At 43.6% G+C, this 26,790-nt stretch overlaps 1 protein-coding gene across 8 annotated transcripts in view; it reads right to left on the bottom strand.

Moving 5' to 3' along the window:
• Positions 1-26,790, bottom strand: part of map4k3b (mitogen-activated protein kinase kinase kinase kinase 3b) — a 40,416-nt gene that overhangs the window by 6,891 nt on the left and 6,735 nt on the right. For 2 of the 8 annotated variants that reach the window (XM_086181422.1, XM_086181423.1), the window contains exons 2-30: positions 22,981-23,038; positions 22,676-22,766; positions 21,313-21,377; positions 21,115-21,170; positions 20,616-20,663; positions 20,169-20,211; positions 19,985-20,057; positions 19,517-19,648; positions 19,050-19,112; positions 18,856-18,937; positions 18,560-18,676; positions 15,798-15,876; positions 15,604-15,662; positions 12,480-12,542; positions 10,074-10,126; positions 9,703-9,741; positions 8,355-8,429; positions 5,255-5,306; positions 4,672-5,032; positions 2,947-3,053; positions 2,553-2,594; positions 2,171-2,255; positions 1,992-2,071; positions 1,717-1,777; positions 1,462-1,579; positions 1,242-1,300; positions 816-919; positions 173-344; positions 12-80 (exon numbers count right to left, since the gene is read on the bottom strand). In XM_086181422.1, the coding sequence (XP_086037548.1) occupies positions 12-80; positions 173-344; positions 816-919; positions 1,242-1,300; positions 1,462-1,579; positions 1,717-1,777; positions 1,992-2,071; positions 2,171-2,255; positions 2,553-2,594; positions 2,947-3,053; positions 4,672-5,032; positions 5,255-5,306; positions 8,355-8,429; positions 9,703-9,741; positions 10,074-10,126; positions 12,480-12,542; positions 15,604-15,662; positions 15,798-15,876; positions 18,560-18,676; positions 18,856-18,937; positions 19,050-19,112; positions 19,517-19,648; positions 19,985-20,057; positions 20,169-20,211; positions 20,616-20,663; positions 21,115-21,170; positions 21,313-21,377; positions 22,676-22,766; positions 22,981-23,038 (2,506 nt within the window). The remainder of the gene's footprint in view (positions 1-11; positions 81-172; positions 345-815; positions 920-1,241; positions 1,301-1,461; positions 1,580-1,716; positions 1,778-1,991; positions 2,072-2,170; positions 2,256-2,552; positions 2,595-2,946; positions 3,054-4,671; positions 5,033-5,254; positions 5,307-8,354; positions 8,430-9,702; positions 9,742-10,073; positions 10,127-12,479; positions 12,543-15,603; positions 15,663-15,797; positions 15,877-18,559; positions 18,677-18,855; positions 18,938-19,049; positions 19,113-19,516; positions 19,649-19,984; positions 20,058-20,168; positions 20,212-20,615; positions 20,664-21,114; positions 21,171-21,312; positions 21,378-22,675; positions 22,767-22,980; positions 23,039-26,790) is intronic. The other 6 variants (XM_086181427.1, XM_086181428.1, XM_086181425.1 and 3 more) reach the window with 5 other exon arrangements.

Raw genomic sequence — 26,790 nt, 5'->3', positions numbered from 1 at the left:
GTGTTGCTCACGGTCGAGGCAGACTAGAATAGTGTCTCTCTCTAGCTGAGTGACATGGATCACACACGTCTGAGGTGTGTCTGCGGAGAGAAAGTAGACCACATCACTCCTACATCCACACTCTCCGTCCCGAGAGGACGTTCACTAGCTGAACTGGTCTTTGAGTTCTCACCTGCTTCTGTGAACCAGGAAGAGGTAGAGTTGGGGTTGACGGTGCCAAACCTGACCACCTGGTTGAGTTCGGTTCCTTTACTGACTGCAACACAGATTAAAGGGTAGGTCTGCTCCGGGACCACCAACATCTCAAACACCTCCAGTGGACACGGCAAAGGGAAGTCAATGTTCTGTTGAGATGGAGAGATTGGGGGGGGGGGGGGGGGGTCCTTTATTGTTAGAGGATTCAGGACCAGCGGGATCTTCTACAGACATGACTGAAGGATATTGTTCATCGTTTGTTCTGCTTGAGACTAAAAAATGTTCAAACATGATCCATCCAAGTCCAATATTTTGACATTCTGAAGGGATAAAAACATTTACAGGTACAATTTGTTCAGAGTACCTCGAATAGAAACTTCTGGCCATGAACCATGATCATGATCTGCCAAGTCTACAAATGTTTTTTTTCCCCCTTCAAATAATTGGTTCCAAATACGTCAATCAAACCTGCTTTGCATGCAAAACCTGTCCTCAGAGACGGAGCAGGTTTATTCAGCACGCCAATAACTAAGGGGACCCTCACTGTGCCAAGAACACAAGCTACAACAGAAGGTCAGGAGGCAGAATGAGGACGACGACAACAAATAAATAACACCGACCTTGATGAGCATGAACTTCTGCATTGATTCCACCCACTCCAGCAGCATGACGCTGGACTGGAAGGCTCCACAGAGGTACTTATGGCCTGTGTACGGGTTCCGCACTGCACAGAGACAACGGCAGTCACAGTCACGTTGAGTTAAGCTAGCACCTGAACACTTGCTCCACTTCAACATTCACGGAAACGTGTTCGGCTTTTGTTTCACGTGCATGTTGTGGCTTGACGATGTTGCAACACATTTTGTTATCATTTACTAAGGATGTGCTAAAAACTGGCACGAATATCCATGTTTCCAAAATGGATTTCAAAACAATCATATCAACCGTTTTCTCTCGTCATTTAGCCGATCGAAACAAACAAGTCATCACAATTTGTTGAAAACCCAGGATTAGTCACAAGTCACACATTCTCCCAAAAAACTCACCGACGCAACACTTTTGGCACCCTTTAGTGTCTGGAATTTTATTGGACACAGCAAACTTCCTGTAAACCGACAAAAAAAATTGAAAATAGAAGAAAAGAAAATCTGAGCCAGTCAAATAGAGAAACCTGTTTTCAGTCCACATGATGCACCACAAATAATCCAACACAGGCCAGTAAACAGAGTGTTCTGATGCATGAGAGAAGGGTGAGTTGCTGTTTACCTGGGAATCATCTTATCAGGCAGTTTGTGCGTGGGAATGGCTACTGGTAACTTCTGTAACTGTCTGGCCTGTTCGAACAGACCGCTCAGACTGTGAGAGTACAGCTGGGACGCTTTTCCTGCAAAAGAGGAGACGACAATGATTTGATTAAACTACCCAAAAAAGGAGCAATGGCCAAGGACAAATGAGACCGACAGGAAACAACAGTTTTATATTCTATCGCTGCGTAGCTGACAGCTAATGCTAATAGCTCACCAGAAACTGAGAGAAGACAATTGTTCATGACGTATAGCCAGGTGCACCGCCGGGGGAAGAGCTGCGGACAGGTGAGGGAGAAGAATGATGGCACGAGTCAGGCACAATACAAGTAGTGCCAATAATTTGTCAAAGTTGCTATTTAAAAAAACAGAAAAAGAATAAACCAACCAATGTATCTAGATCACCATAAGGTATTTTAGGATAAAGCAAACTATAAAGAAGAAGATGACCGTCTTTTTAAAAGGATGAAATAGTTATTAAAGCAGCCTCACCTGTTCCATTGTGGTCTCGTGCAGCTCATTAAGGTTTAGTGTGTAAATTCCTTCTTCAGCTCCGAATATCAAATACTGGTCTGAAAACACACGCACACAAATATAACCATTCAACCATGTGACAGAGTCACAGGGAGGTGTAAAAGTGGTTTGACCTGGTAACTACTCTTGATCGTTACCTCTAGTGTCAGGGTTGATCCAGGAGGTGGCGCAGTGGATCTTCAGAGGGCAGCCATTGAAGACCTTGGAGAAACACGCACCCATCTGTAGAGGAGGAGGTGAAGAAACCTGATCCAAAGGATGAACTTTCCCGATATCAAGGTGTGCTTTCTGGGGATCGCAGGCCTCGTCGGCGCTGCATGAATTTTATTCGGTGGAGAACTATTCACACGGCTTAATATGTAAGTGCAGTAAATCAGCCAAATATCCCAGTCTTATGATGTGAAACTGCTGCCTTCTCAAGGTCAAAATTTCTTTTCATAATCAATCAAACGGCAGCTACACATAATTTAACTCAATAAAATAAGACTTTACTGAGTGCAGAGTGTGGGAGTTACTTACGTGGACTTTGGGTGTCGGTGGGAGACCGTTGCTAAGCGGCATCTAAGAAAAACAACAACACACAGGTAGCATTCACTTATGAATGCAAATCAAATATTAAGACAATTAAGACTTGAGTCATTGCAAATATCCCAATAAAAGAATGCTGACATCATGAACTCGGATTCTTTTTTCACTTTAGCCAACAGATTGTTCTTTTTAGCCAGTGGTGCGAAACGCCACAAATTTAGATTTGGAATTGGAAACATACCCAGAGGGTGAAGCGCCCCACAAAACCCAACTGACCACATCACTGACTTTTCCACATTATCAACTATTTCATTAATCAAAGCAAATCCAGCGAACATGTCCTCATGGACCTACAAGGACCTCCCGGTCTCAGCTGTCTACGTACCGGAGTATCCTTCTTGTCTTTCCGTATGGGGACACTAGGTGGCATGGTGGACTGTCTATCTGCTGGACTGTCCCTCTCTCCATTGTGTGAAGAGTTGAGCCCATTACCTACAACAACAGACAGGTGTTGCATTCAACTGACAGACACCAAGGTATGGTGTTTGAGGGTGTGTGAGGGTGCATGCGTGTGTGTGTGTGTGTGTGTGTGTGTGTGTGTGTGTGTGTGTGTGTGTGTGTGTGAGAGAGAGACAGAGGGGTGTGTCAGAGAGCAAATGAACGCTGACCAAAAATGAACACACACTTTACACACACACACACACACACGGAGACTTTCCTGTTCACGCTGTGGGTTTGACGTGTACAGTTTAACTCGCAGGACTGAAAACACACAGGACAGTTTAACACAAGCAGTACCAGACTACCAGGAGCAGGGAGGGAAGGAGGGAGGGAGGGAGGGAAGGAAGGAAGAGGGGAGCAGGTGAGCAAGAGAAATTCAAAGGATCAGATATGAGCGAAGGAGGATGTGAATGCACGACACACAACCTGCTAGATTCGATAAGTTTTAGTCAAGGCTTCCTAATGCTCCTCTAAACAGTGCGTTCTTCTCTGTCTTTGACTCGGTTAATGTAGCAGTCAAAGATTAAGTCAACCGCTGTCGCTACTTGTGAAAAAACACTTCCTGTTATATCTGAGACCAACATTCTCACACAAAACAGCAGCTTTCCCTCGGAGGGCTGGAAGAATTGTTACACCGTGTGTGTGTGTGTGTGTGTGTGTGCGTTTCTAAGCGTTAGCTTCCAATCCACTCAAAGGGGAATTCAATTGGTTTTACACATCACAGTCAGTTTGCATGACTTTGGTAAAACTACTTCTTAGGCTGTAGGAGCTCCAGGAACTGTGACTGTCTTGAGTAGCATCATGGAAATCGGGTTACAGCTGAAGACAAATGTGGGAAGGACAGTAAGAGGTGAGCTTGAAACATTCCTCATCTCTGCTGGAAGCTACATGCTGCTACGAGCATGGCTACATAATGCAAAGTGGTACTGCGAGGCTGATTTTGATCCCTTTTTTCGTCACAGACTAGAGTCCAAATCAGTCAAATTGAATGTAACATTACAAGTGAATAATACAAGCTGTTTTAAGATCAATGTGATTCAACTCAAACACTTTCTCCTTCGACTCCTGGTGACCAAAATGAAACCCATCATCATGGGTGACCACTTCTTTGCGTTTCAATTCTCATAAACACTGCATCTAAGAATCTACACCGCTGTCTGACAGTAACTAAACTCCTAACCACTTTTTCAGCTGAAAACCAATGGAGTAGTAGTAGTAGTGTTGCAGGATTGGTTCAAGTATTCCATACTTGTGTTAGTACAATGCGAAGCAATTGCCCTCTACTGGTTGGCTATTGTAATTGAATTGGCTGATCTGGCGGCAGGTGATGTCATGGAGCCAGCTTTCATCACCAACCAGGTGATGAGAGACTGGACTCCAGCACCAATCAGCCTACAACTAAATGACCTTAAAATAAAATTGGACTAAGCAGGAGCTGATGGACAGAAGGAATTACAAACAAAAAATTAAAAAGCACTATTATTAATGGGCTCATGGAACAGATAAATCAATCAGACTACAAGGACTGACTATTAGGAGACCACACAACCAACTGAGGGGGACGACAGGGTCTGCGGACACTATCAATCTACCAATCGGCTGCTCTTACTCTCTTCCTCCTCCTCTTTTTCCTGCTCCTCTTTCACCTCCTTCAGCACCTCCCACGCCTCCTCCAGCTCCTCCTCTGTGTGAGGCGTATGGAGCCACTCCCAGAAATGCCTAAAGCTCCCATCATCCTCTGGGGCAGAGTTTTCGACGTCCGTGCACTTGGCGGTCTCGTTACCTAAGCTACTGCGGCGGTGGGGCGGCAGCTTCGGGGGCGGAGGTCGCGGGGGGACGTTGGAGGCTGGCTTGGCTGGACTAGATGTCTGTGGGACAGGACAGCGTTTGATGGTCCCTCCGCCGTCATCCTCACTGTGGGATTCGTCGTGTTTCTGTTGCTGCTGTTGAGACGTGCAGATGGACTTGGGCTGGATGGGAATACAGACAAAGAGTCACATTTCTCACATTCTGGAGTTAAAATCCATTAAAATTCCAAACTGGGAACATTTGGTATCGAAACTTTCAACAATGCTGCTGGTGTGTGGCACTACGCACGTCACATTTTCAGCTAATTCAACAGAACAGAACCACGTAATTAAGTGATTGAGTCAGATTAATTGTGGCCACTCGACGCCACTAGCTGTTCCTACCTTTGGCGGGAGGGGGGGCGGGACCTTTGGCCTCATGATAGTGCTCATTTTACTACGACAAGAATAAAACAGAGAGGATTTGAGACTTGGTTGGACAGATACTCGTGGACAAACAGTAAAACCTTCCTGTTAAACACGGTCAACACTGAGAAGAGTCTACCAGTCTGGAACACGTCACCACTGTGGCTATGGTCTGACTTGCCATTTTAAAGCAATATTTGATCGTAAGAAACTCAACACGATACACTAGAAACGCCCACCGGAGAGTAAAGTCCTGCTGTCCTTGAGTGGAAAAGTGCAACATAAGCAAACTACATCATGTAGAGTTCAGCAGATGTGTGGAAACATTCCAGCGCCCAGACGAGGGATGCGCGACAACACCTGCACGTCATCGCTACCGGCAGATAGCGCTTGCTTTTAGAATGATTTCATAATTTCGCCCATCGCCAATGACGAGCAAACAGCAATACCCTTATGATTGATGGGCTTTTCCGAATGTTTTCAAAATCAAATTCACCATGTTTAGATGGGTTTTTCAGTATTTAAAAAAGCGATTATCACATTAACTTGTTTTTATATAGATAACATCTAATCAACCTCCAATGCTGTGCATCTCTAATCCTGACCACATGCAGTATTTAATGAGGTCATCCGATTTTACTTTGAAGAAACTTTGAAATGACAAGTATAGCCACAGCCTGACGCTAACTCACACACACACGCACATGCATGAAATAGCTGTGTTTAAAGGTGATTCACTACATACAAAGTGCCACACTGGTGTTCACCAAGGAAAATAAAGATGGAGCAAATCTTTGAGAATTATAGTGCTGAAACTGGAAAAACTGAGGAACAGAATCACAACCAGAGTCAGAAAACCTTACTCCAGTGATCAGATTTCAATAGAATTTTAACTTTAGATGCATCTATACTTTTAAAACAGAATATTTCATCGAGTGTATTCATTAAACTAAGTATTATATACCCTAGTTATAGTCACATTTTGGGGCTTTAAAGCATCTCTACCTCACTGATGATCACACTTGAGACTTCAGATCAGCACTTTATTCTCCCGTTTTGCTCATAAAGAGATTTTAAAGAATTACTGAACTACTGGTTAAAGACAAAGAATCAATAAAAACACTGAACTCAAAGTGGACAGACGCTGGAAAATGGACACAAATTCTTGTGAAAATGAGTCGATGATTCAATGGTGATCCAGAGATGTGGCAGCAAGAAAATTACGACTTTACTCGAAGACCCTTCGCGTAAAACTGATACGGTACGGACAGCAGAGACAAGGCCAGATGGCCCAGTAACTACGGAGAGAGATGAATGCACAGGCAGCTGCACACAAACCAGGGATGTTGCGTGAAGCAACTTGGCCCCTGATCCATGTTTACAGGTAACGCTGTACATCTACTGCTGATCGTCCGCATCAAGCTGAAGAACAACATTGATCCCACGCTTGAAAAATCTTGATTTATCAACGGGAAAAAGGACAGGGAGCTTCGTTTTTTGTGTGAGTGAAGATTTGTATTCATTACAACGCTCTCTGCTATCTAACTGTATTACAGTCTAAGAAACAAGGTTTCAGGCCTCTGTTGGGGAGGTTTTTTGAAGTTGAAGGTCCGAGCTCAAGAAAATGATTTTGTGTGTGTGAATTCACCAGCAGTGTCACGGTTTCATTTCCGAGCATCGCAAATGATTTTGGCCGGAACACTTCCCTATCTTATTTGTGTTAATGGAAAGAGGCTTTAACATGGTGGCATTTCATTTAAGACTTTAGATTGATTCTAAAATGATTTTTAGGGCGTATTTTCACATTTGAGGCGAAGAGGTGACAGGAAATGAGGGGAAAGAAAGTTGGGAAATTACATGCAGCAAATCAAAAGGAGCTGGGGAGTCTCCGGCGTAGCCTGCACCCTGAACAGCTGGCTTCCTGGTTGTCTGGATATAGGTTTATTCTCTCAATGCACAATATCGTCATCATATCATCGGTATCGGAATATATTGGTCATTCTTCTTCAATACATGGCTAACAGTCTGACAGCTGATATTTAATGGCTGCAGTTTTCTCATTGCTTATTATCTGATATTTATCATGGGGAAACAATGAGGTCAATATCAGATTTATGTTTAGGAAAGAAAGAAAATGACATGAATGTCCAAAATGACAATGTTTTTGTGTTGTTCAATATATCCAATACGGAAACATCGCACGAGCTTGTTTTTGTACGCATAATATCGCCATCTGGAAATATCAGTTCTTGGCCGGATATCATGCATCCAGAGTTTATACTGCTGTTGCAACCACTTTGGTTGTTACCATCAACAGAAAGTCTAAAATGTGAGCCTTTCTAATGTCAGCTGCTTTTACACCATGAGGGACGAGGTTGGACGCCAATTTATGGTTTTATAGAGGCGGGAACAGACAGCATGAGCGTACGCGCACACGCACACACACACACAGCAAGGAGGAACACAGATGGCGATGCAGGTGGAGAAAAAAAACAAAACAGGTCATCACACAGCAAATAAGGAAATATTGCTGTGTGATGAGGATCACTTCTGGAAGCACGACTAAATTCTACCTCCTGTTTTACCTACAGGGGAAGTGAGCGGACTGAAACTTCATATCATGCGGCTTTAGATTTAATGTTTTAATGCTGTTTTTTTTTTTGCCCTGTGGCTGCTTTACTGCCCGTGGCTGACATGACTCAACGTTTCTCCTGGATTCTGTGCTGTAATAAAATGGACAAACAAGTTCCATGGTGACAGCTTCCAGGTGAGTTTGTGGGGGTTTGTGGGGTTAGGGTTACTGTTAGTACCTAGTACACTTCACACAAGACAGTAGTAAAAAGAAAACACACAAGCTGTAAACACAAACACAGGTGGCGTATGTGGCGTGATGGTGGGGGGTGCGCTGCATAGCAATGCGTGGATGAAACTGTCGCAGAGAAGGAAGCCTTCCTCTTTGCCCTCTGCATCATCCCCCCCCCCCCCCCCCCCGAGATGAGGGAGGGACGGCGGATGAAAGTGTGGATTAAAGAGTCAAGGAGGCCGAGGCTTCCCGTTCTAAGACTTGGAGAGAACTTACTGAGTGTGAGTTTCATCATCATCTGCACCATCATCATCCTCATCCTCATCATCCCCTAAGTGTGCCACATGGCCCCTGGGAGAGGAGTTGAAGATAGGAGGGGGGTGGGGAAGAAAGGAGAAGGGTTGGATTGGAGGAGGGAGAGGATAGGAAGGAGAGATCAAGGGAGGAAGGGAGCAAGCAAAGGTGATTGGAGATGACAAGAGGGGGAGGAGGAGGAGGAGGTTGGAGGAAGAAGGGAAAGGGGGAGGGAGAGCTGAGTGAAGCTTTGTCCACAACCTAACCTACTAACCCTTCATCTACTGACACAGTGGATACATCTGACAAGACCGTCCATACAAGGAAGGAGAATAAATGGGTGGATGTCTCGTAATTTACAGACCAGTACAGCCGCAGAAATCTAGCTCCAATATGCACCTGCGTACTTCCAAGCACCTAAGCGTGTGTCAGACTCCTCTCATGTCTACCCCTCAGCAACAGGCTGCTGCAGTCCTGGCTTGAAGAAGTGCGATGCATTTCCCATACAGTATTAAATACTGGCTGTGACCTTATTACCTCAACTGTAGAGACGGGATGTTATTGGTCTTAGACTCTAGACAGGCTGAGGATACTCCACCTCGGGAGCAAACAAAATGTTTAAAAACTTCAATTTCTGATAACAGATCAGAAAACTGATGTGAAAAACGTCGACCTGAACAAACTTCCACCACATAAAGCTTTCTAAATGAACCCGTCAGGTCATTTAGCCCAGCCCAAGTATACGAAATTTAACCTGTTGGAGCTAAAAAGCGTCTTTTGTTTTGTTTTACTAGAAAACTTTGTGTCTAATATTCATAGACGTTAAGTTTCTTTGTTTTTTTCACAGACCTTCATCAAAACACAGTTGTAGTATCAGCTCAAAACACATAAAGCAAGAAGAATTTAGACCATCACCAAGAGGTTGGGGTTTTTTTTTTCTTTTTGCAGATTTGCAAGTAGAACTGCTAAAGATACCTAATGCAGCTTCGGCTGTACACACGTGCATGTGTGTTTGTGCGCGCACGCAGAAGTGTGTGTGTGTGTGTGTGTGTGTGTGTGTGTGTGTGTGTGTGTGTGTGTAAGCCATGCTCTGCGGGAAGCTCCTATAAAGCACAGCCTTTTCCTGATGACAGAGCGTGAAGCAAGCCGCAGGTGGAAAATAAAACCCAGCAGAATCCAAAATGCTGACAGCCACAAGAGTCTGAAGTTATGACGACCGTGTTAGTTGTGCGTGATTGGCCCAATTAGTCCTGCGTTAAATAATGATTGGCTGATGTGTGGGCGTGATTAGAACGCCAGCGAATGAAAGGAAGGTGAATCAGGATCTTACCTTTGCTGTAGCTCCTCCTCCACAGATTTGAGAAGACTCCTGTTCACGAACAAAAACAGCCGAATTTATCTGCTGCGACTGAAATTCTACATCCCCATGAGGTCTTTTCTCCCTAAAATTTACTGGCCTGGACTGAACCTGTTTTTTTTCTGTGAGTAAAGCACATTTGTAGGGAAGACAGTGCACATAGATACAAAGCTTCCAGAGAATCCCCGAGCTGCGGTAATGAATAAATAATCAACCAACAGCATGAAAACCTTTCGCTACCTCACACTCTGCCTCTCGATTAAGACGTTTAACAACATCTGGGTGTTAAAAAGAAGCAGAAATGGTAACGACACAAGGACAGAAATAAAGTGAGACAGACTTACTTGTTTCCACCCAGCAGACAAGGTGAATCACTCCCGTACTCCAGCTGCAAGTCCTACAAGACAAAATACATGACTTTACAACTGAGACATTATATTTTATAACTGGGTCGTTTAAAATGGTGCTAAGAATTGATTTGTCTAGGGGCCATAAACAGGACTTAAGATCTTGGCAAGGTGGCACCAATAAACCACACAGAGATAGCGACTACAACCGAGACCCTGTTGCCAAATGGCGACAGGGTGACGGTTATAGCTGCCTGAAAGAAACATTAAAACCCCAATTTCACAATCAGTTTAAGCACAGACATAAAAGTGAGCAATTCAGATTTGTCTCTTGCTGAGTTCACACTGTGGCCTTAAGGTGTGGTCATCACAAGGTTAGCCACAACAGCAAACCTAGAGAGAATGTTTCTGAGCAATAAAAATAGAATTTAAACTGCAATGAGGAGCAAGATATTAAAACAAAATTAGCAGAGTGTGCAGGAATTATTGGAGTCTGATGTTGCTGTCACTAGAATAAGTGACGACAGAAGAGGTAGACCATCATAGATACTCTTGGTGTCCCTTTTTGGGACGGAGGCTTCATTTCCCCTGAGCCAGATCTACTCACGACCCCCGGTTCATAGCCTCTGTGGGGACACCTGGCATTCAGACCCCAGACAGCGTCTCTACATGCGCCTTTCCATGCGTCTTGGGTGATCCCTTGTGATTGGATCTTACTTCACCACTCTATATACAAACAAACATGTCGGTATTTCCATTATTCGAAACCAGTAGCAGGCTGCCTGAAATAAAAGGAAACTGCAAAGTGTGCCATATTCCAGATCAACCAATTTGTCCAGGAGGTCTGACAAGCAGCTAAAAGAGCCCGATTACATTTGTACTCTTGGTTTGGAGGCATTCTGAAGTCACCCCCTCCCCCCACCCGCCCCACTTTTGTGTCAGGATGGGGGCGATGCTCCTCTCTTCATAAACCTTGCAGCTTGAGGGAACTTGAGTACGGCAACATAAACGATATAATCAATGAGCAGCTTCTTTAAATGATACGACCTTGGAATGTGGTCGGAGCCATCATGTGTGAACATCAATGCGCCGTCGACACATTCACACCTGCACTGGGAGCTGTCTCCTTGCGATCGGATCACTCAGGACGCATATAGACACCAGGTCTGAACACAGCCTGAACTCGCATTCCAAATTTTACAGTGTTGTTAAAGAGACATGTATGATTTTGGCTTGCATCTTTTCATTTATCTGTTCTGTGACCCCACATATTTATTTCAGGTGTTGTATTTTAATAAGGACTCATTTACATGACGTCAGTGGGTGGGGGTGGGGGGGCTCAGGAGGTTTCTAAAGTCCGCTGGATTATACATTCCTCTCATAGTTTTACATTCCTGCAACACCATCAAACTGATTAAGGTGGATGTTGAGCGGCACTGGTGATCAACTGGAGTTTCGATCGTTTCCTTGTCTGAACTGAATCAAACCACAAAGTAAAGCCACAACGTGTATACAGCATTGTGTCAGGGGAAAAACAAAAAACAAAAATAGGTTTAAAGATAATGACGTAATGCAACAAGCGTGCAGGAAGGGAAACACGCATAACAAACATACTGCAAATAAGCACAAGCATTTTAAGTGCTCTGATGATCTACAGTACAAGAGGTTAGAACGCATATAAGCAGTAGTGTACAGAAGTGGGACACGTTCTGTCGGAGGAAATACACATCTAACGGATGTCAGGTACAATAGAGCGACCGCTGACAGGTTGAGTGTGTCTGATTTCTGCTTTCGTGGTTCTACATGTCCATGTATCTGCGCTGGGAGTGGGTGGGTGAGGCCCTGCCCCCGTGTCACCTCCGTCCCACAATTATCTCAAAATTGACACACACAAAAAAAAAACATTTACAGTTTGATTAGGATGGTTGTGTATTACGTGTGATTGTTGTGTTTTCTGCATGTGCGTCTGGACACACAACAAAAACATCACTACGGACCCTTATCACCATGACAATAACAACAACAACAACAACAACAACAACAGTTAGTGAGGCAAAAGCCAAGGCTGGAAAAAGAAGAACAAAATGTGTGGTGACAGATGGATGGACCGAAAAAGATGAAACAAAAACTGCAAATATAAACAAAAATGGTGGACAACTAGTGGTGAAAATAAAAAAAAAAACAAATAAATAAAATAAGAGAGTGGTGCCTCAGAAAGCAAAAGAGCCAAAAGAAGGATAAGAATGTGTCCTTCCAGAGAGGAGATAAAGAATGAAAGGCGTAAAGAGAAAGAGGAAGGGTGTGAGGTTAGCAAAAACCACAGATTGGAACGAAAAAGGCCAATGTTGGTGGTTAGAGAGAGAGATAGAAAGAGAGAGAGAGAGACGAGAGAGAGAGTACTACCAGATTAGATCTCGCGGTATAGTAGAGCTCCTCAACACAGTCCAGATAGGGCTCAGAATCACACTGGTCAGCAAGACAGAGCGAGAGAGACCTCAGTTAATACATTAACCTGGACGATGGAGGGAACAGGGAACACAGATGCAAGAGAGAGGATGATGTGTGAAAAATGGATTAAGGCCAAAATGAACTCCGGGCTCAGTGGATCAGCAAGACCGAGAGAGGAGAGATATTGGAATATTAATCAAAAGAGGGTATGTGTGAATGGAGGAGAGTGGTGGAGATGAATCCAGGAACAACCTGGCGCTGATGGGGTGTTTAATCAGCAAAACTGAGGACAAGATGCATTATAAACTGAAAAGGAGACAGCTATGTCTTAAAAATGTGCAATAAGATAAAAGATGACTTTGTGAAGCCTCTTTCAGTGAACATGAGACAATTAAAGGCCTTTGTATACTTCTATTAAATTAAGACACCCCCCCCCCCCCGCTGCTATAGGTGTGTTTGTTTAGCATTACAGAAGAGGTCCAGGCTGTGTGTCCACATAGCATGTTGTTCTTTCAGCCACCATCTTTTTCTCAATCGTTTCCAAAGAGGGTGTATGTGACCGCCTCGAGAAAGAGCAGTGCAGCCACATTTGTCTTTTGATACATCAGACAGGCGTCTGATAGAAACGATCATGATTAAGACAGAAAAGCCCGTTTTTGTGGCGGACAAACAATGAATGTCACCCACAGATCGTGACAGAAACACACGACCTCCTTGTTGTGCAGCCGTGAAGTCGCCATTTCTGGCTTATTTATGTAAAATATAACGTCGATCACGAGTTGGTTGATACTCTCGATGTAGTAAAGCAATAACGTCAGAAAAGTGGTAGGGATAAAAGAGAGAAATTATAAAATGCAAAGAGGCCATGCTGGTCTATCGTACAATTTGTCGTCCTATCATCGCCATAGAAACACAACAACTATACACATTTTCCCGGTGCGGTAGAAGCACTTCATCTCAGCGCCCTGCCACCGGTTTTCTGTCAGGAAAAAAAAAGGGCCATGTGGACACAGAGTCTGCAGCTGCTGAATCTACGCCCAGCGAATGACTCCTCGCACCATTTGTGTTTTCAATAGACTCTTTGGAATGAGGAGAATGGTTGTTGCTACAAAATAAAAATCTCATCTGTGACAGAAATCCTGCTATCAATTATGTGTTACAATATTAGAACAGAAATTATTTGTATGATGATTAAAAAAACAAACTCCTGCATGCAGAACTGTACTGGATGGATGTTGTGGAGCTCAGAACCACACTGGTCAGCAACAAAGAGAGAGAGGTCATGTTTTATTACATTACTTTGGCTGAGAGGGTGTAAACTGAAGGACAGAGGGATGCATGTCACCGTGACCCTGGCTGGAGATAATGTTTCAGACTGATGAATAAATGCATGAAGGGACAGGAGGGGGGAAAAAGAAGGTAAGGATTTGATTCTAAAGGTTTTCAGCTGGAGGTTTTCCCCTGAAGGGAAACTGAACTACAGAAAAGGCAGCTACAGGAAAGGGTGCAAGTGCAAAGGAAGGACAGAAAGGGTGGGTGAGTGAGGACGGGAGGGAGGGAGTGGAGGACTTCAACAACACACTGTGATTGTGCATGAGCCCTGTGCCATCCATGGTCCACTGGCAACCTTCCTGTCGGCTGCTTCAAGTCATGAGAAATCACTTGTGGATCCTTCAGTACATAGACTTTAACATCTAAAGCTGCACCAACACATGGCTACATTTAGATTTATTACAAATTCACAGGGGATAAATTTCAAATGCACCCAGGTTGGCATTTGTTGTGTCGCATTTGAAATATGGATGCTCATTAGGGATGCACCGACATATCGGCTCAACCTCTGCATCGGCTGATGTGCGCGGTACTGACTGACAATGGCCGACTGGCAAATCAGGTGGTGCTCACCACTGCAGGACAGCTGACGTCCATCTGTTGCATCTCATTATTTTTGTGCTGGATACATGAGCTGCCCTGCACTGCCTACCAGCGGCCATGACTCTGGTCACGTGCAAGTGACCAGCACAAGCGCCGCAATGAAGTAAGAAAAAAAAAGTGTTGGTTGTGCAGAAGTACGACACTGTAAGCAACTTGCTGTGTGTTGAGTGACATTTCAAGTTCAAAAGTATTGAGTATCGGTGACTGTTATTGGCCTATTTGTCACTTTTAACATCAGTATAAGCCAGCAATTTCTGTATCGGTGCATCCCCAGTGTCCCTGCTAGTAAATAAGGCAACATCAGAAGTTGAAGCTTAGGTGTGTTGATTCTGTGTGGGAATGCATCAAAACCCCCAAAACCTGGTGCTTCAACAGGTCCTGGTAAGATCGCCAGCCACCTATGTAGGGCAGGCAGGAAGCTCTAACGCCGAACTCGTGACCTCTCGGTGGGGAATACAGAACCTTTTCAGCCCTGGTGCAACATCAACCCTCCAGTATGTTCAGAGGCACCCGCCTAGTCAGATGTACCTGGAATACATCTCAATGAGTAGGCACCCTGGGGGGCTTCCTGGAGTGACAGTACCACACCAAGCTCACCACTAGGTCTCGAGTTGAGTTACATTCGTCTGCTTGTACCCTCAGAATCCATACCTGCGTGTTAACATGCACCTTAGAAACCGTCTTGCCACTCACGGCTTGTTGGACCATCGCTGTTATGTAAAATGCTATTAAATTAATCTTGACTGGGGGGCACCTCCTCCCTCACCTCCAGGGTTTTTCCCACTCACGGGGACTGTTTAGTGTGCTTGTGTTGTGGGTGCACAGACGCAGACATGAGAGAAAGATCTGTGCTATGGAGGGCCGTTCACCCATTTTTAACGGCAAAAATGTAAGAAAATCAGTATGTAGTTGTCAATATTGATATTGTGGATCACTACCTCACTACTTAAGACGCCACAGTTGTGGAACTGTCTGAGAGGGGATGGGCTTGTTTCTGCGGCTCAACATAGACTGACAGTGACAAGGATTGGTCTAGGTGCTTCCTGTGATTGGGGATCGCCATGCTGGTTCTGGTGAAGTGACGACGCAAACATAACCGCACTCATGCATACGAGGAAATAATCCACCACCGCGAATAACTTACCGGTTCATGATGGGGCTCAGTCTCCTTTCTCAACGGAGGATCAAACTTCACCTGACCAACTAAGAGGAGAACATGAGGAGAAAAGGAATTGAGAAAAGGAAGGAGGAGCAACATTGTGACGTCCTGTTCAGTTTCTTGACTTTAAAAGGCAAACTAACACTATCTATCCATGATGACCTTGAGTGTGAACTCACAGTTAATCTCTGATAACGTCTTTCCTTCTCTGGTGCTCCTGCTGGTGGAACGAATACGATGAGGAACAGACACGGGAGACTATCAGGGAAGAGAGACACACGCACACATACAGTAAATACCTGCTCCAATATTACACACAGTATGATGATTTACAGGGTACTTGAGGAGATTACAGTAAGTAACAAAACAAAAACATAATCCTCCTGCTATTACCTGCCAGTAGGATTTAATGACACAGCAAAAACAGTCAGCTGCACTCCACAACCGAACAGCCAAAACACAGCAACAGTTGACAAAAAAACACTAAACTTCCTTAGCAACAGGATGAACACTTTACCTTCGTGATGAAACAATCTTCCTTGAACCCCAGGACGGTAAAATATCCTATATCCTGGGTAGTATGGCATCTTTAGGATTGTCACGATACAACACCTCGACTTACTCTTCTTTTGAATAAACGTGCCCCTACTACGTAGCTATTTCTTGATTTGCTTTGTGAATAAAGACTGTATAATTAATGACCATTATGGCCAGGTGGCTGATGTAGAAATTAAACAATAATTTGCACAGAGTCTACCCAACTTTCTTCAAAGTTCAGTTTTCATTCCTGCCCTGGCATCCTTATGGTATCACTGAAATCACAGCAACCTCAAACCATGCTAGCAGAGCAATGGACACAAACAAATAAAGACCAACCACCTCACACACAAGAAATACATTCAAAGTCATCTTGTGTCTCAGCTCCATCACTGCATTTGTCAGTTTCAAACAACATCTTATGAGCTCAACACCGTCTGTTCTGCTAGGACACAACTCATGGTTAGTATGTTAGGATGGCTTCCAAAGCAGACATACTGGAAACACTCGGTCCATGTCCTTGGTTTCCTAAATAGCAAGGTGGTAAATTTCAATGAAGTTGGATGATTAAAATAAAAATCTGAGTTTATGAGGGTGAAAAAAAGGCACTTTTAGTGGCTGTAATTTGATGATGGCCAGTCGCCCCATTGAACTAGACTGTAGTTTGCTATGGGGCAGCAGGTAGCTCTGCCCTTGCTACATATTGGGGAACTTCAAATTTATTTCCATTACTCACTTAGAGAAGAAAGAAAGGCAAATACGGTCCAGGTTGGGGAAAAGAAAAACAAACAACGAAAACCCGAGGTCCCCTTTCAGTTACATGAGCTGCTTGAAGGGCTTTTAAGGCAGAATTCCATCCAAGTACTTTTCTGACCCTTCTTAAATGCTCTTAAAATGTATTTCCATCTAAGATGCATCAATCAAAGGAGTGTCTCACTTTGGTAGCCATCTGGAAATGAGCTAGTCCTTCAACAGCCAGCTGCTGCCACAGAACTAGAATGAATAGAGAGGCTACAGCTTTCCTTTGATGACTTGCAGTGTTCTGCCGTGCCAAGATGCCAACGGTGTTGTCACGGAAGCTCCCAACGTTATCATTTTCATCACAGCGACATAAAAATGAACAATTAAACCTTTTACTATTTCTTGGTGAGATCAAGATGTGAAGATCAATAGCACCGTCATGCCTACAGTAAACATGAAGCTATAACCAGCTGCCAGGAACTAATCCTCTTCTGGACCGAGGGAAGCAGCTGCTCTGTGGAGGTCAACAATCCCCGAATTTAGAATTTTCAAATATATACTAGAAATAACCTACAACTCAACCAAAGCAGTATAGTAAAGCACTAAAAGCAGGAGAGTCTTTGTCAGGCTCAGAATGTATCCCTCTAGTTGATGCACCTAAAGGCCTATTTGATATCAAAAAGTCCTAATCTTTCCTGTGAAAAACTGCGTTTACAATTATGGTGATTAGTCATTAGTTTAGGAAACATTTTTTCCTGGTTTCTGTAACGTTCTACAAGCGCACAAATTTAAGACTCAAAATTATGGTAGGAATTGTTACAGTTGAACAGACAAATGCTTTAATGATTAAAGAGAGGACACGTCCGTATCCAGGACCGTAGATTCTTGTCAGGGTTGTGGATGGGCAACCGAAGAGCAAAGACATTACAGTATTCGCTGGAATGTTAAACTTATCATGCAACTGCCACCGAAATCCAACAACCATCTGAGCCTCACATACCAAAGCCAGTTTCCATGACAACGCAAGTAAACAATCTGCAAATTGAGCAGATAGCCACTTTCTATTCATTCAGTTCTGTGGTCCTCCTCCCAGTCCAAGACCAACTGACAAGACAGTTTGTTAGAGAGACATCACTGCAGACACCGCAGCCCGATGTGGTACCTTCCTACGGGCCGCAAAACGTGGTGCACGCCGAGCACCGGGGCTTATGGGTAGGAAATGACCCCTGTACTTAAACTGCGGACGAGGTAGAGGATGGAGAATGGAAAGAAGAAGACAAGAAAATGAAAGAAATGGGGGAGAGAGGACGAGGAGAAGGGTAAAGAAAAAGAAGAAGTGCTACAAGGAGGAAGAGGAAGAGGAGGGAAATACACGGGAGAAAAGAAGCGGAAGAAGAGGAACAGCACAGAGTAAAACATAACGAGTGAGAGGAGTGAAGGAGAAGGACAACAAGCAGAATGATGAGTCACAAACAGCAGGGAAAGGAGCAGCTAAGGATAAGGGGAGGATGTAGAGGGATTTTAATGGAAAACAAACAAAGACAAGAGGGAGGCGATTTGAGGGGAAGGAAAAAGAAGCAAGACCCAGCAAAAGATAATCACTACTCTGATGATCTGCTTGCAAGCTTAATGACAATTAATGACACAGAGGGTCAAAGGTTACCTCTGGTTCAGGGTCATCATCATCAAAGTCATTGTAGTTGTTGTGGTCAGGATTTTTGGCTCTTTCCAGCAGCTCTATTGCCAGTGTCCGGCTGAGAGGCTGGGACACAAAAGGATGCTGGACCGGAAAAACAGACCAAAACAGCCATTTTTTACATTTTACATTCTGTAATATAAAATATATTTTGGCCTTTTTAAAAACCAAACACAGCCAACAGAATGTATCAAATTCATGAATGATTTGTTCCTACTGGTCAGCTCATCAGAGGACGACGATGCGAACTGATGGTTGCTCACCTGCAGCAGTTTCTCAGCTGTGGGCCTCTTCTTTGGGTTCTTGGTCAGAGCTGATTTGACAAAATGGTGAAAGATGTCTGTCCTGTTGTCCAGCAGAGAGAAGAAAAGAAAGTGCAGGTTTTATTTATGAAACTAGGGGTTGTTTATAAGTAAGAGACCGGAAAAAAACCCACAAAGAGTGAGTTCCCTCTTACCACTTGGGCTTGTCTTTCAATTTAGGAGGCTGGAAATTACTCTTGGTCATTAGGAACAGAGCTCTGCGGTGGGAAAAGAGAGACAAAGATTAAACCTCAAGTTGCTGCTCAGCAATGTAACATAATGCTAACAAGAACACACAATCATATTTGTAAAGCCCCCCCCCCCCACACACACACACACACACAAACACACTTGCTAAACTGCTGCAATAAATATCAATAAATCTGTAGCAAGACTCATCTAAAAACTACATTTATCTGAGGACACAAACAAATAATTGATAACAGACCTTGTGAGATATCCCTGCCAGAAACACATTTTGCTCGTGTCAAATATTCCAAATACAAAACAGTCCTCTTGTTTTTCCTGGAACGTTACTGTTTAACTTCTACTGCAGATTCCCTCCGCTAGCATGAGTATTATGCACATAGCACTGTTCAGACACACACAAACACACACACACCTCATGGGATGCAGGTCAAACATAGGTGGTTGTAGCTCAGCTAGCTCTATTGCTGTAATGCCAACAGCCCAGATATCACACAACTGGTTGTAACCTCCTTTCCTCTCCACTGCTGCTACCTCTGGGGCCATCCTAGGACACAGAGAGGAGGGTGGGAGATCAGGAAAAAGGACGAAAACGTGCACTCACATTTAACAGAAAAAAACAAACAAATCAGTTGGTTTACGCATGAGTGTTGAGCAGTATTTCCCTCCAGCTGACCCTGACACATCATCAATATTCAACATGTTCAACGCCACATCTCTGTTGTATTCCTGAGGCAAATCAAATTTCTTTACTAGTCCTTTCATAAATGAAGATTCCTTCATTTTTCCCTTCTAAGAAGGTAATACTCCTACTGTGCCAGCAGCTCCGCCTGCACACATCCACATGCAGGTTTGAGCGAGTTTAAAGATGAGTGGTACTCACCAGTAAGGTGTTCCAATGAATGACTTTCTCTTAGCTAGAGTCGCTGTGATCTGGGCGGATACCCCAAAGTCAGCTGTGGGGAGAAAACCCAGAGAAGCTGATGAGGGATCACCACGAGAATATTCTAAAGGAAAAATATCAAGTCTTGTGAGGTAAGTGGAGGGGCCTCGCTGGTTCCTCTCACCTAGTTTAACATAGCCGTAGTCTGTCAGCAGGATGTTGGCTCCCTGTTAAGACACACACAGAAAAAACCCCAACACTTCACACATCAGGATCCAACACAGTTCAATTCAGTTCAAAATACAGCAAGAAGAAGTATCAGTTTGTTCCAAAGTAGTTGATCAGAATTCAGCGATGAATCAATAGTACTCCTGTCCAATGGAAACAGCCCTCAGCTCCATCTCCAAAGCCAGCTCTGATTTCACAATGTCAGCATCACCAAAAGTATCCTCTTGTACACTTCTGGGTTTGATCATTTCTTAACAACCATGAACACACACATCTGATGTAAACACCAGGAAAATATGTATCAGGCCTTGTCAACTCATTCTATGGAAAACATGGAGGGATTTGTTGATTTGATACAATACAGTTTCCTGTCATTCATATCCCACACAGTTTCTCCACTCACCTTGATGTCTCTGTGCATTTTGCCTTTATTGTGCAGATAGTGTAAACCCTGAAAAACAAAAGAAAAAAAAAAAGATAAATAACCACAGGACAGCGACAACAAAGCAGAAATGATCAGTGACGGCAGTAACTGTTAATAACTACCAGACATCTGTGTGTGATAGTTGGATGGTTTCACCGCACCGAGCGCTGACAGTATTGGCTGTAAATGATGCTCTCTTATTCTTGCTGAGAATAAAAAATAGCTTCTATAGCTTTGAGTAAAGTCTATTTTCACACATTTAGTTGCTAAGAGGGCAAATACTTGTACAGGGATATGAATTTAAGCATAAACACGTCTTCTCAACAAACCAAATAAAGAAAATAATCTCCAGTACCGTGAAGCTTAATATGGATCGAAGTTGAAAACGTGCTCACAAATGATTTGAGAGAAAGAAAGCTTTAGCTGCACTACTCCACAATCACACATCCACTTCATCATCAGGGCGGCTGTACGCTACCTGCAGGGTTTCCCGGGACATGTAGGCTATCTGTGACTCCGACAAAGGCCCAGTTACTGTGGGAATGAAACGAAGAGAGGTCAGTGAACAGGAAAAGATTCATCAAGATCAAAATAAACACGATAAATGGAAATATGTAATCAATGGAAGGTGATCAAAGCTCGTGAGCGAGTGTGTTTTGGTGTACATCGATCTCACCGTGATAAATATCCTGCAGAGAACCTCCTCCACAGTACTCCATGCTGATCCATAACTTATCTCTCCTACACACACACACACACACACACACTCTTGTCAGTGCACTTTCACACAGATACACAGTACTTAACATCCTCTCATACAAGTCCATCTATAGACACTAACATACAAAGTAAATTAACATGCTTTAGTGACAGTTACTGTTTTTTAATACCAATCATAACTACATAACAGTATAGTCATGAGTCAGCATAATTGACACTTAAAAATGTAGTTGAGTGCATTTACAGAAGTTACTGACAAAAAATGGGAAAAAAAAATTATAAAATAAAAACACAGGCATCAAATATAAACCGGATGAATACACAAACAAACCCCGCACTTGATTTTCAGTGATCACATGACCCGATGTAACCAATGTAGAGCGGTTTTACTGTATACAAGGGGCTGATTGTTCCCTCTTTCTTCTTCACAAAAGGTGAAAACAGCCGTTTGAGCCCAACAGAAATGCTACTGTTCAATATCATGGCAGAGAAACATCTCAGAGAGTCAGTGTGTATTGTAGAAAAACATCTCAAGAGCTCCAGGAGCGATCAGGAGTGGTGGTTCAGCCCACGTAGGCCGCACACTGAAACAAGTAGGACGGGTGAAGGTCCAAAAGATGGAGAAAGGCAAAAAAGGGCAAGAACGTGTTCTTAGAGAAGTCTTGTAGATAAGCTGCGGCCTTCCTGGGACAGCTGAAGCCAAAGTAGGGCTCTTTGGTTTATAGGTGATTAAAGGAAGCCAATAAAACCTGGTAGAGACTGGATCGAGTTGCGGAGCTGCTTTGCTTGTCTCACACTGGAGGTGACGAATTTATCAGGGGAATGATGTAATCAGATGATTAGCAGGGGAACCAAGTAAAAGAGTGTTACCCCGTGTCAGAAAAACAGGGCTGCAGTCAGGTCTGGGGTCTTTTAGCAGGACAACAACCCCAAGCACACATCCAGCAGCACAAAAGAAAGATGGATGGTTTTAAACTGGCCAACAAGGAGCTCTGGCCTAAATCCTCCCTGAGACCTTTACAGAGAGCAGAAATCTACAACTGCTAAAAAGAATTCTGGTAAACCTGAAGAGCTTGAATGTATAGAAACTGAGGAGTGACAGAAACTACCAGCAGACAAGAGCAGGAAGCTTCTAGACGGCTGTCAACGTTCTCAGTGCAAGAATTCTTTTTTTAGTTCACTAATCATGACAATATTCTGATTGTAAAATATATATTCATTTGCATTTATTTATGACACTCTAAATAACACACTTGAAACTGAAGGGTGCCAAAAATTCCATCCAGGACTGAAAATGTGAAACACAGACATGATCTTACCGCAGATAACTGCCAAAATAGGCTACGATGTTGGAGTGTTTACAGTCCTTCATCATTAAAATCTCCTGCTGGACGACAGCAAAGTCTTCACCTGGAGTGAACACATTATTATCACATTTAGCTGAAATAACAAACGACAGGAAGAGGAGGGAAATGGGTTTTTAAGAACTTGGTTTTACCTTCGGTGTGATAAAACATTCATAGCTAGAGACGCCTAAGAGGAAAGTATGGTGGCAGGGCAGGAGGGGAATGATGAAGAGGGAGCTGGAGATACAGGAAGAGAAGAAGATGAGAGGAAAACTCACCTGGTTCCAGTTTGATGACTTTGATAGCAGCCAGCTCTCCTGTGTTTACGTTACGAGCCTTAAGGAAGGAGAAAAGAACAGAAAGTGAAGCCGGTGGAGAAAAAAAAAAAACACCTGAGATGCACAGAGCACTTAAGTTCTCTTAAATTCAGTCTTACTCTGGAGAGAGACTTGATATTGTCATCAAACTCTGGGGGGAAATCAATGCAGGATTAAAAACGGACATCAGAGCAGCGTCCAGCAGCTGCGTGGAAGTGAAGTATCTGAATTATCACAGCGATTTCTCAACTCTACAGAGGCTGGGACACAGCACTCCTGCAGGGGGCAGCGCAGAGCGCCTCGAGACAGATTACAATAAAACAGCATTTAGAAGAAGACAGTGAAAGTTCTACGCACTGACAAAAAGGTAAGCTAGCAGCAGGAATGACCCGCCGGACAACAAGTGGATGAGTACATTTTCGGGGAGCGTCCCCCAAATAAAGGGCCATCCCAAACCAAGTTGTGCAGAGGGGGAGAGGATAACAAAACCCTTAATCAGCCCATGTGCACTGGGGTCTAAAACTAAAATCAATAAAAACACCACACTTCCTCAACATCAAATGGGTCAGGCAATGACTCATTTCACCCGTGAGACTTCGTCTTCAAAGAAGCAGCAGTTGCAATCTTTACTATTAAACTTCCCTCATCATAAAACATCTGATAGTTACCTCTGTGAGACAAACCGGAACTTTCTACACCCTCAAATCTACACTGAGATGCATCCAGAATCCACGTAAACATGTGCACTGACAGCGGACACTGGAAAACAGTGTTCGCAGCATCATCGGAATATTAACATAGATACAGAGAGGTGATGGAGGAAGTCATGATTGGATAATCAAGCAGGTCTTTCCTGGATTCCTGATAAAGCAGACAATTGTTGTTGAAAATGAGGGCTTTGGTGGGACACTGGGGCAGATTTTCTATAAATAGTGAGCTCTGTTTACATTTAGCAGCAGTGCTGGTGATGCGGAGGAATTCTATATGAAAGACATGAATAAAAGATGGTCTTTGAGAGGAAATATGAATCGCTCGCTTCTCTCAGGCCAAGTGTGTTCAAGCACGACATTGCACAAGTATGTGTGAGAGAATGAATAAGGGAGAGTGCTTGCGTGCGTGCGTGCGTGCGTGCGTGCGTGCGTGCGTGCGTGCGTGCGTGCGTGCGTGCGTGTAGTAGGGGTATGACAATTTTAATTCGGGATCAAAAATAAGAGTTCGACCAACAAAGTTCAAGTTGTGCAACTACATTCTCCCTCCAGCATCAGACACAGTTTCTCGCCAGGGGCAGCCAGCCGGAGTCAGAGGGGCATCCTGTGCCGATGAGGAGCTAAATCCATCTTAAAACATGTCTTGTGTCATATGGGTGTAATAATTTTACCATAAAATCATTGTGTTAACTGACTCACATATTAACTCTGTTTTTAACCTCTTCTTTCACTTTGTTTGATTGAAAGGTGCTTTCTAAAACAAAGCTTGTCTGATTGAGCAGCGTGAAAAGTGTCTAAGAGAAGGAGAATTCAAAATACATTTACAGGTGTTGCACAAAAGCAACAAGGAATTAAGCTATAATAACAAAATAAGACTTGAACAACTGGTTTAGATGAAACAGAAGTCATACTTCTGTTACAGATACGCACTGTGTGGTAATGAAGTGCCACATCAGTGTAGAAGGGAAGGGAAAACAGTAAGCTGGCCACAAACGAGCAAAATGAGAAGACAAAATACTGCAGTGTCCTCAAAATAACTGCAGTATCAAAAATTAATCAGTAAGGTTAAGAGCCAGACTTTGAGTTTAGTCTAACACGGCAGACTAAGTTTGTCTCTTCAGTTTAAGAGCAAGATTGACTGCAGAAGGAGAAGAGAGGCAGAGGGAGAATGACAGCCTGCACTAAAACAAAGCAGCTGAAGAAGGGAGGAGAGAGAGAGAAGTAGAGGGGAGAGCAGAGACAGAGAGTCTTCAGTCAGCACAGAGACCAAAGATGAGTCACTGCCCTCATCGCCACTGTTAGTGGCAACAACACAGAGCCAGACTCCACTAGACTGGCTGGCTGAGTGGACTAAGAGACTGCAGCAAGCCATCTGGGGTAACCGACAGGATGCAGATTTGATCCCCAGCTACCTCGGACGTCCACCCTGCAAGGTTCTCTGGCAACAGCCTGCACGCTGCCTGAGAGCATAATAACCAGGCAGCCAAAAGTACGCAGTCTTAATTAAGATGATACTGACCACCTCCAGGACACAGCTGGCTGCTTTAACTAGCCAGGACAGAAATAAAGCTGTGCTCATGCAAATCAATCAGAAACACTTCATTTTCACAAGCGTTCACGCTCTTTACTTCAGCGCCAACTAGGACAGCCTGGATGGATGCGACAGAAGACTTCTGCAGACTTCAGAAAACAAGTCCTCACAAACAAAAATAATCCCACCTTTATCATTTCAATGAGACTGACATAAAGATGTGATATAAATGCGCTCTTACATCAGTCAAAATAGCAGCGACTAGCCTCTCCCTCGTCTGTGCAGCATTAACGTTACCTAGTGCTGCCTATCAGATAGATAATCACAATCATGATGGCAGCTTGTGCACTTACATAACAACACCAAAATACACAAGTATTATCTGGAACAATTCTGCAACAATGTAGCAGATATATTTTTGTAAAAAGACATTTGTTGTGACTGCGATCAATTCCATTCAGCACAGCAGTTGTTCTGAAAACATCACTGCAAGAATCTCCCTGCTTTCTTTTATGCAAGCTGAAGTTTTGAGTAGAGAAATACACATCTCAAAAGTAATTTGTGTACATTTCTACCTGATAACCGAGCAGGAAGACATACGATACCATTTGTTTATCATATATTGCAAAACTCTGCAAAAATACTCACAATATGACCTTTCGTCTAAATCCTGCAGCACTACAGCAAACCAGTAAAAGAGCTTGGAGGGAAAAAAAACTGCTTCAGTCCAGAGAAGCCGGTCTCCTGAAATAAGGAATGTCAACCGATCTGTGTAATCTTGCCCATTTTAATTCATTCTTTGAGAAAACAATCAGCTAAAAAGGTTAATGAGCGATGACATCACATCGTTGGGTAGAGCAGAGAGCGTAATGAGTAAATACCTCGTGTGAACATGCGAACAGGCCGAGGTATTCTTAGACGTTTTTATATCTACAAAAACAGGCAACGACTGAGCAGACACTGCCAAAGACCGGCTGAAAATGCACAAAATGAAAATGACCACTCATTTTCAAAATCCCGTTTTGGAGACTTAGTTCGAAAATGAAGATCTAAAATATACCAGAAAGCTGACTCAACATGACATTTGACTTCAGTCAAGGGAGGACTCTCACCAGATCAGAAACAGTAAGATGTGGGCTTCCACTGCATCCCTCACATCCCTCATTTACTGATCTATCAGCATGTTTGTGGTGGACACACACAGACCATGAGCGCAGCATGACTTCCAACCTGAGCAAAACAAGGCTGCCCGATTTGATTTGCTAAGCTTTTAAAGTTGTTTGTTTCCAATTTGGTCTAAATTTAATTGTCTTCACTGTTTCGTGTCATCAAGGCCTGAGGTAAATACAAACAACTGTGAACCATTTACAGTTAATCCTGTCTGACACAGTGGCAGTAGTCTTACAAGGTTAACCAGGCAGGACCGAGAACCAACAAGCAGAAGGTCAGAGTTCATGCCATGCTCATGCTCCTCTTAGCTGGGACAAGACTTGGCGAGACCTGATCCACTTGCCACCTGCTGTACCACATTTG

The sequence above is a fragment of the Aulostomus chinensis genome, chromosome 16 (assembly GCF_037954235.1).
Source record: "Aulostomus chinensis isolate RoL2024-O1b breed Wild chromosome 16, RoL_Achi_v1.0, whole genome shotgun sequence".
NCBI classification, from domain to species: Eukaryota; Metazoa; Chordata; class Actinopteri; order Syngnathiformes; family Aulostomidae; genus Aulostomus; species Aulostomus chinensis.
Note: the sequence above shows the minus strand (reverse complement) of the source record. Positions and strands in the feature narration are given on the sequence as shown.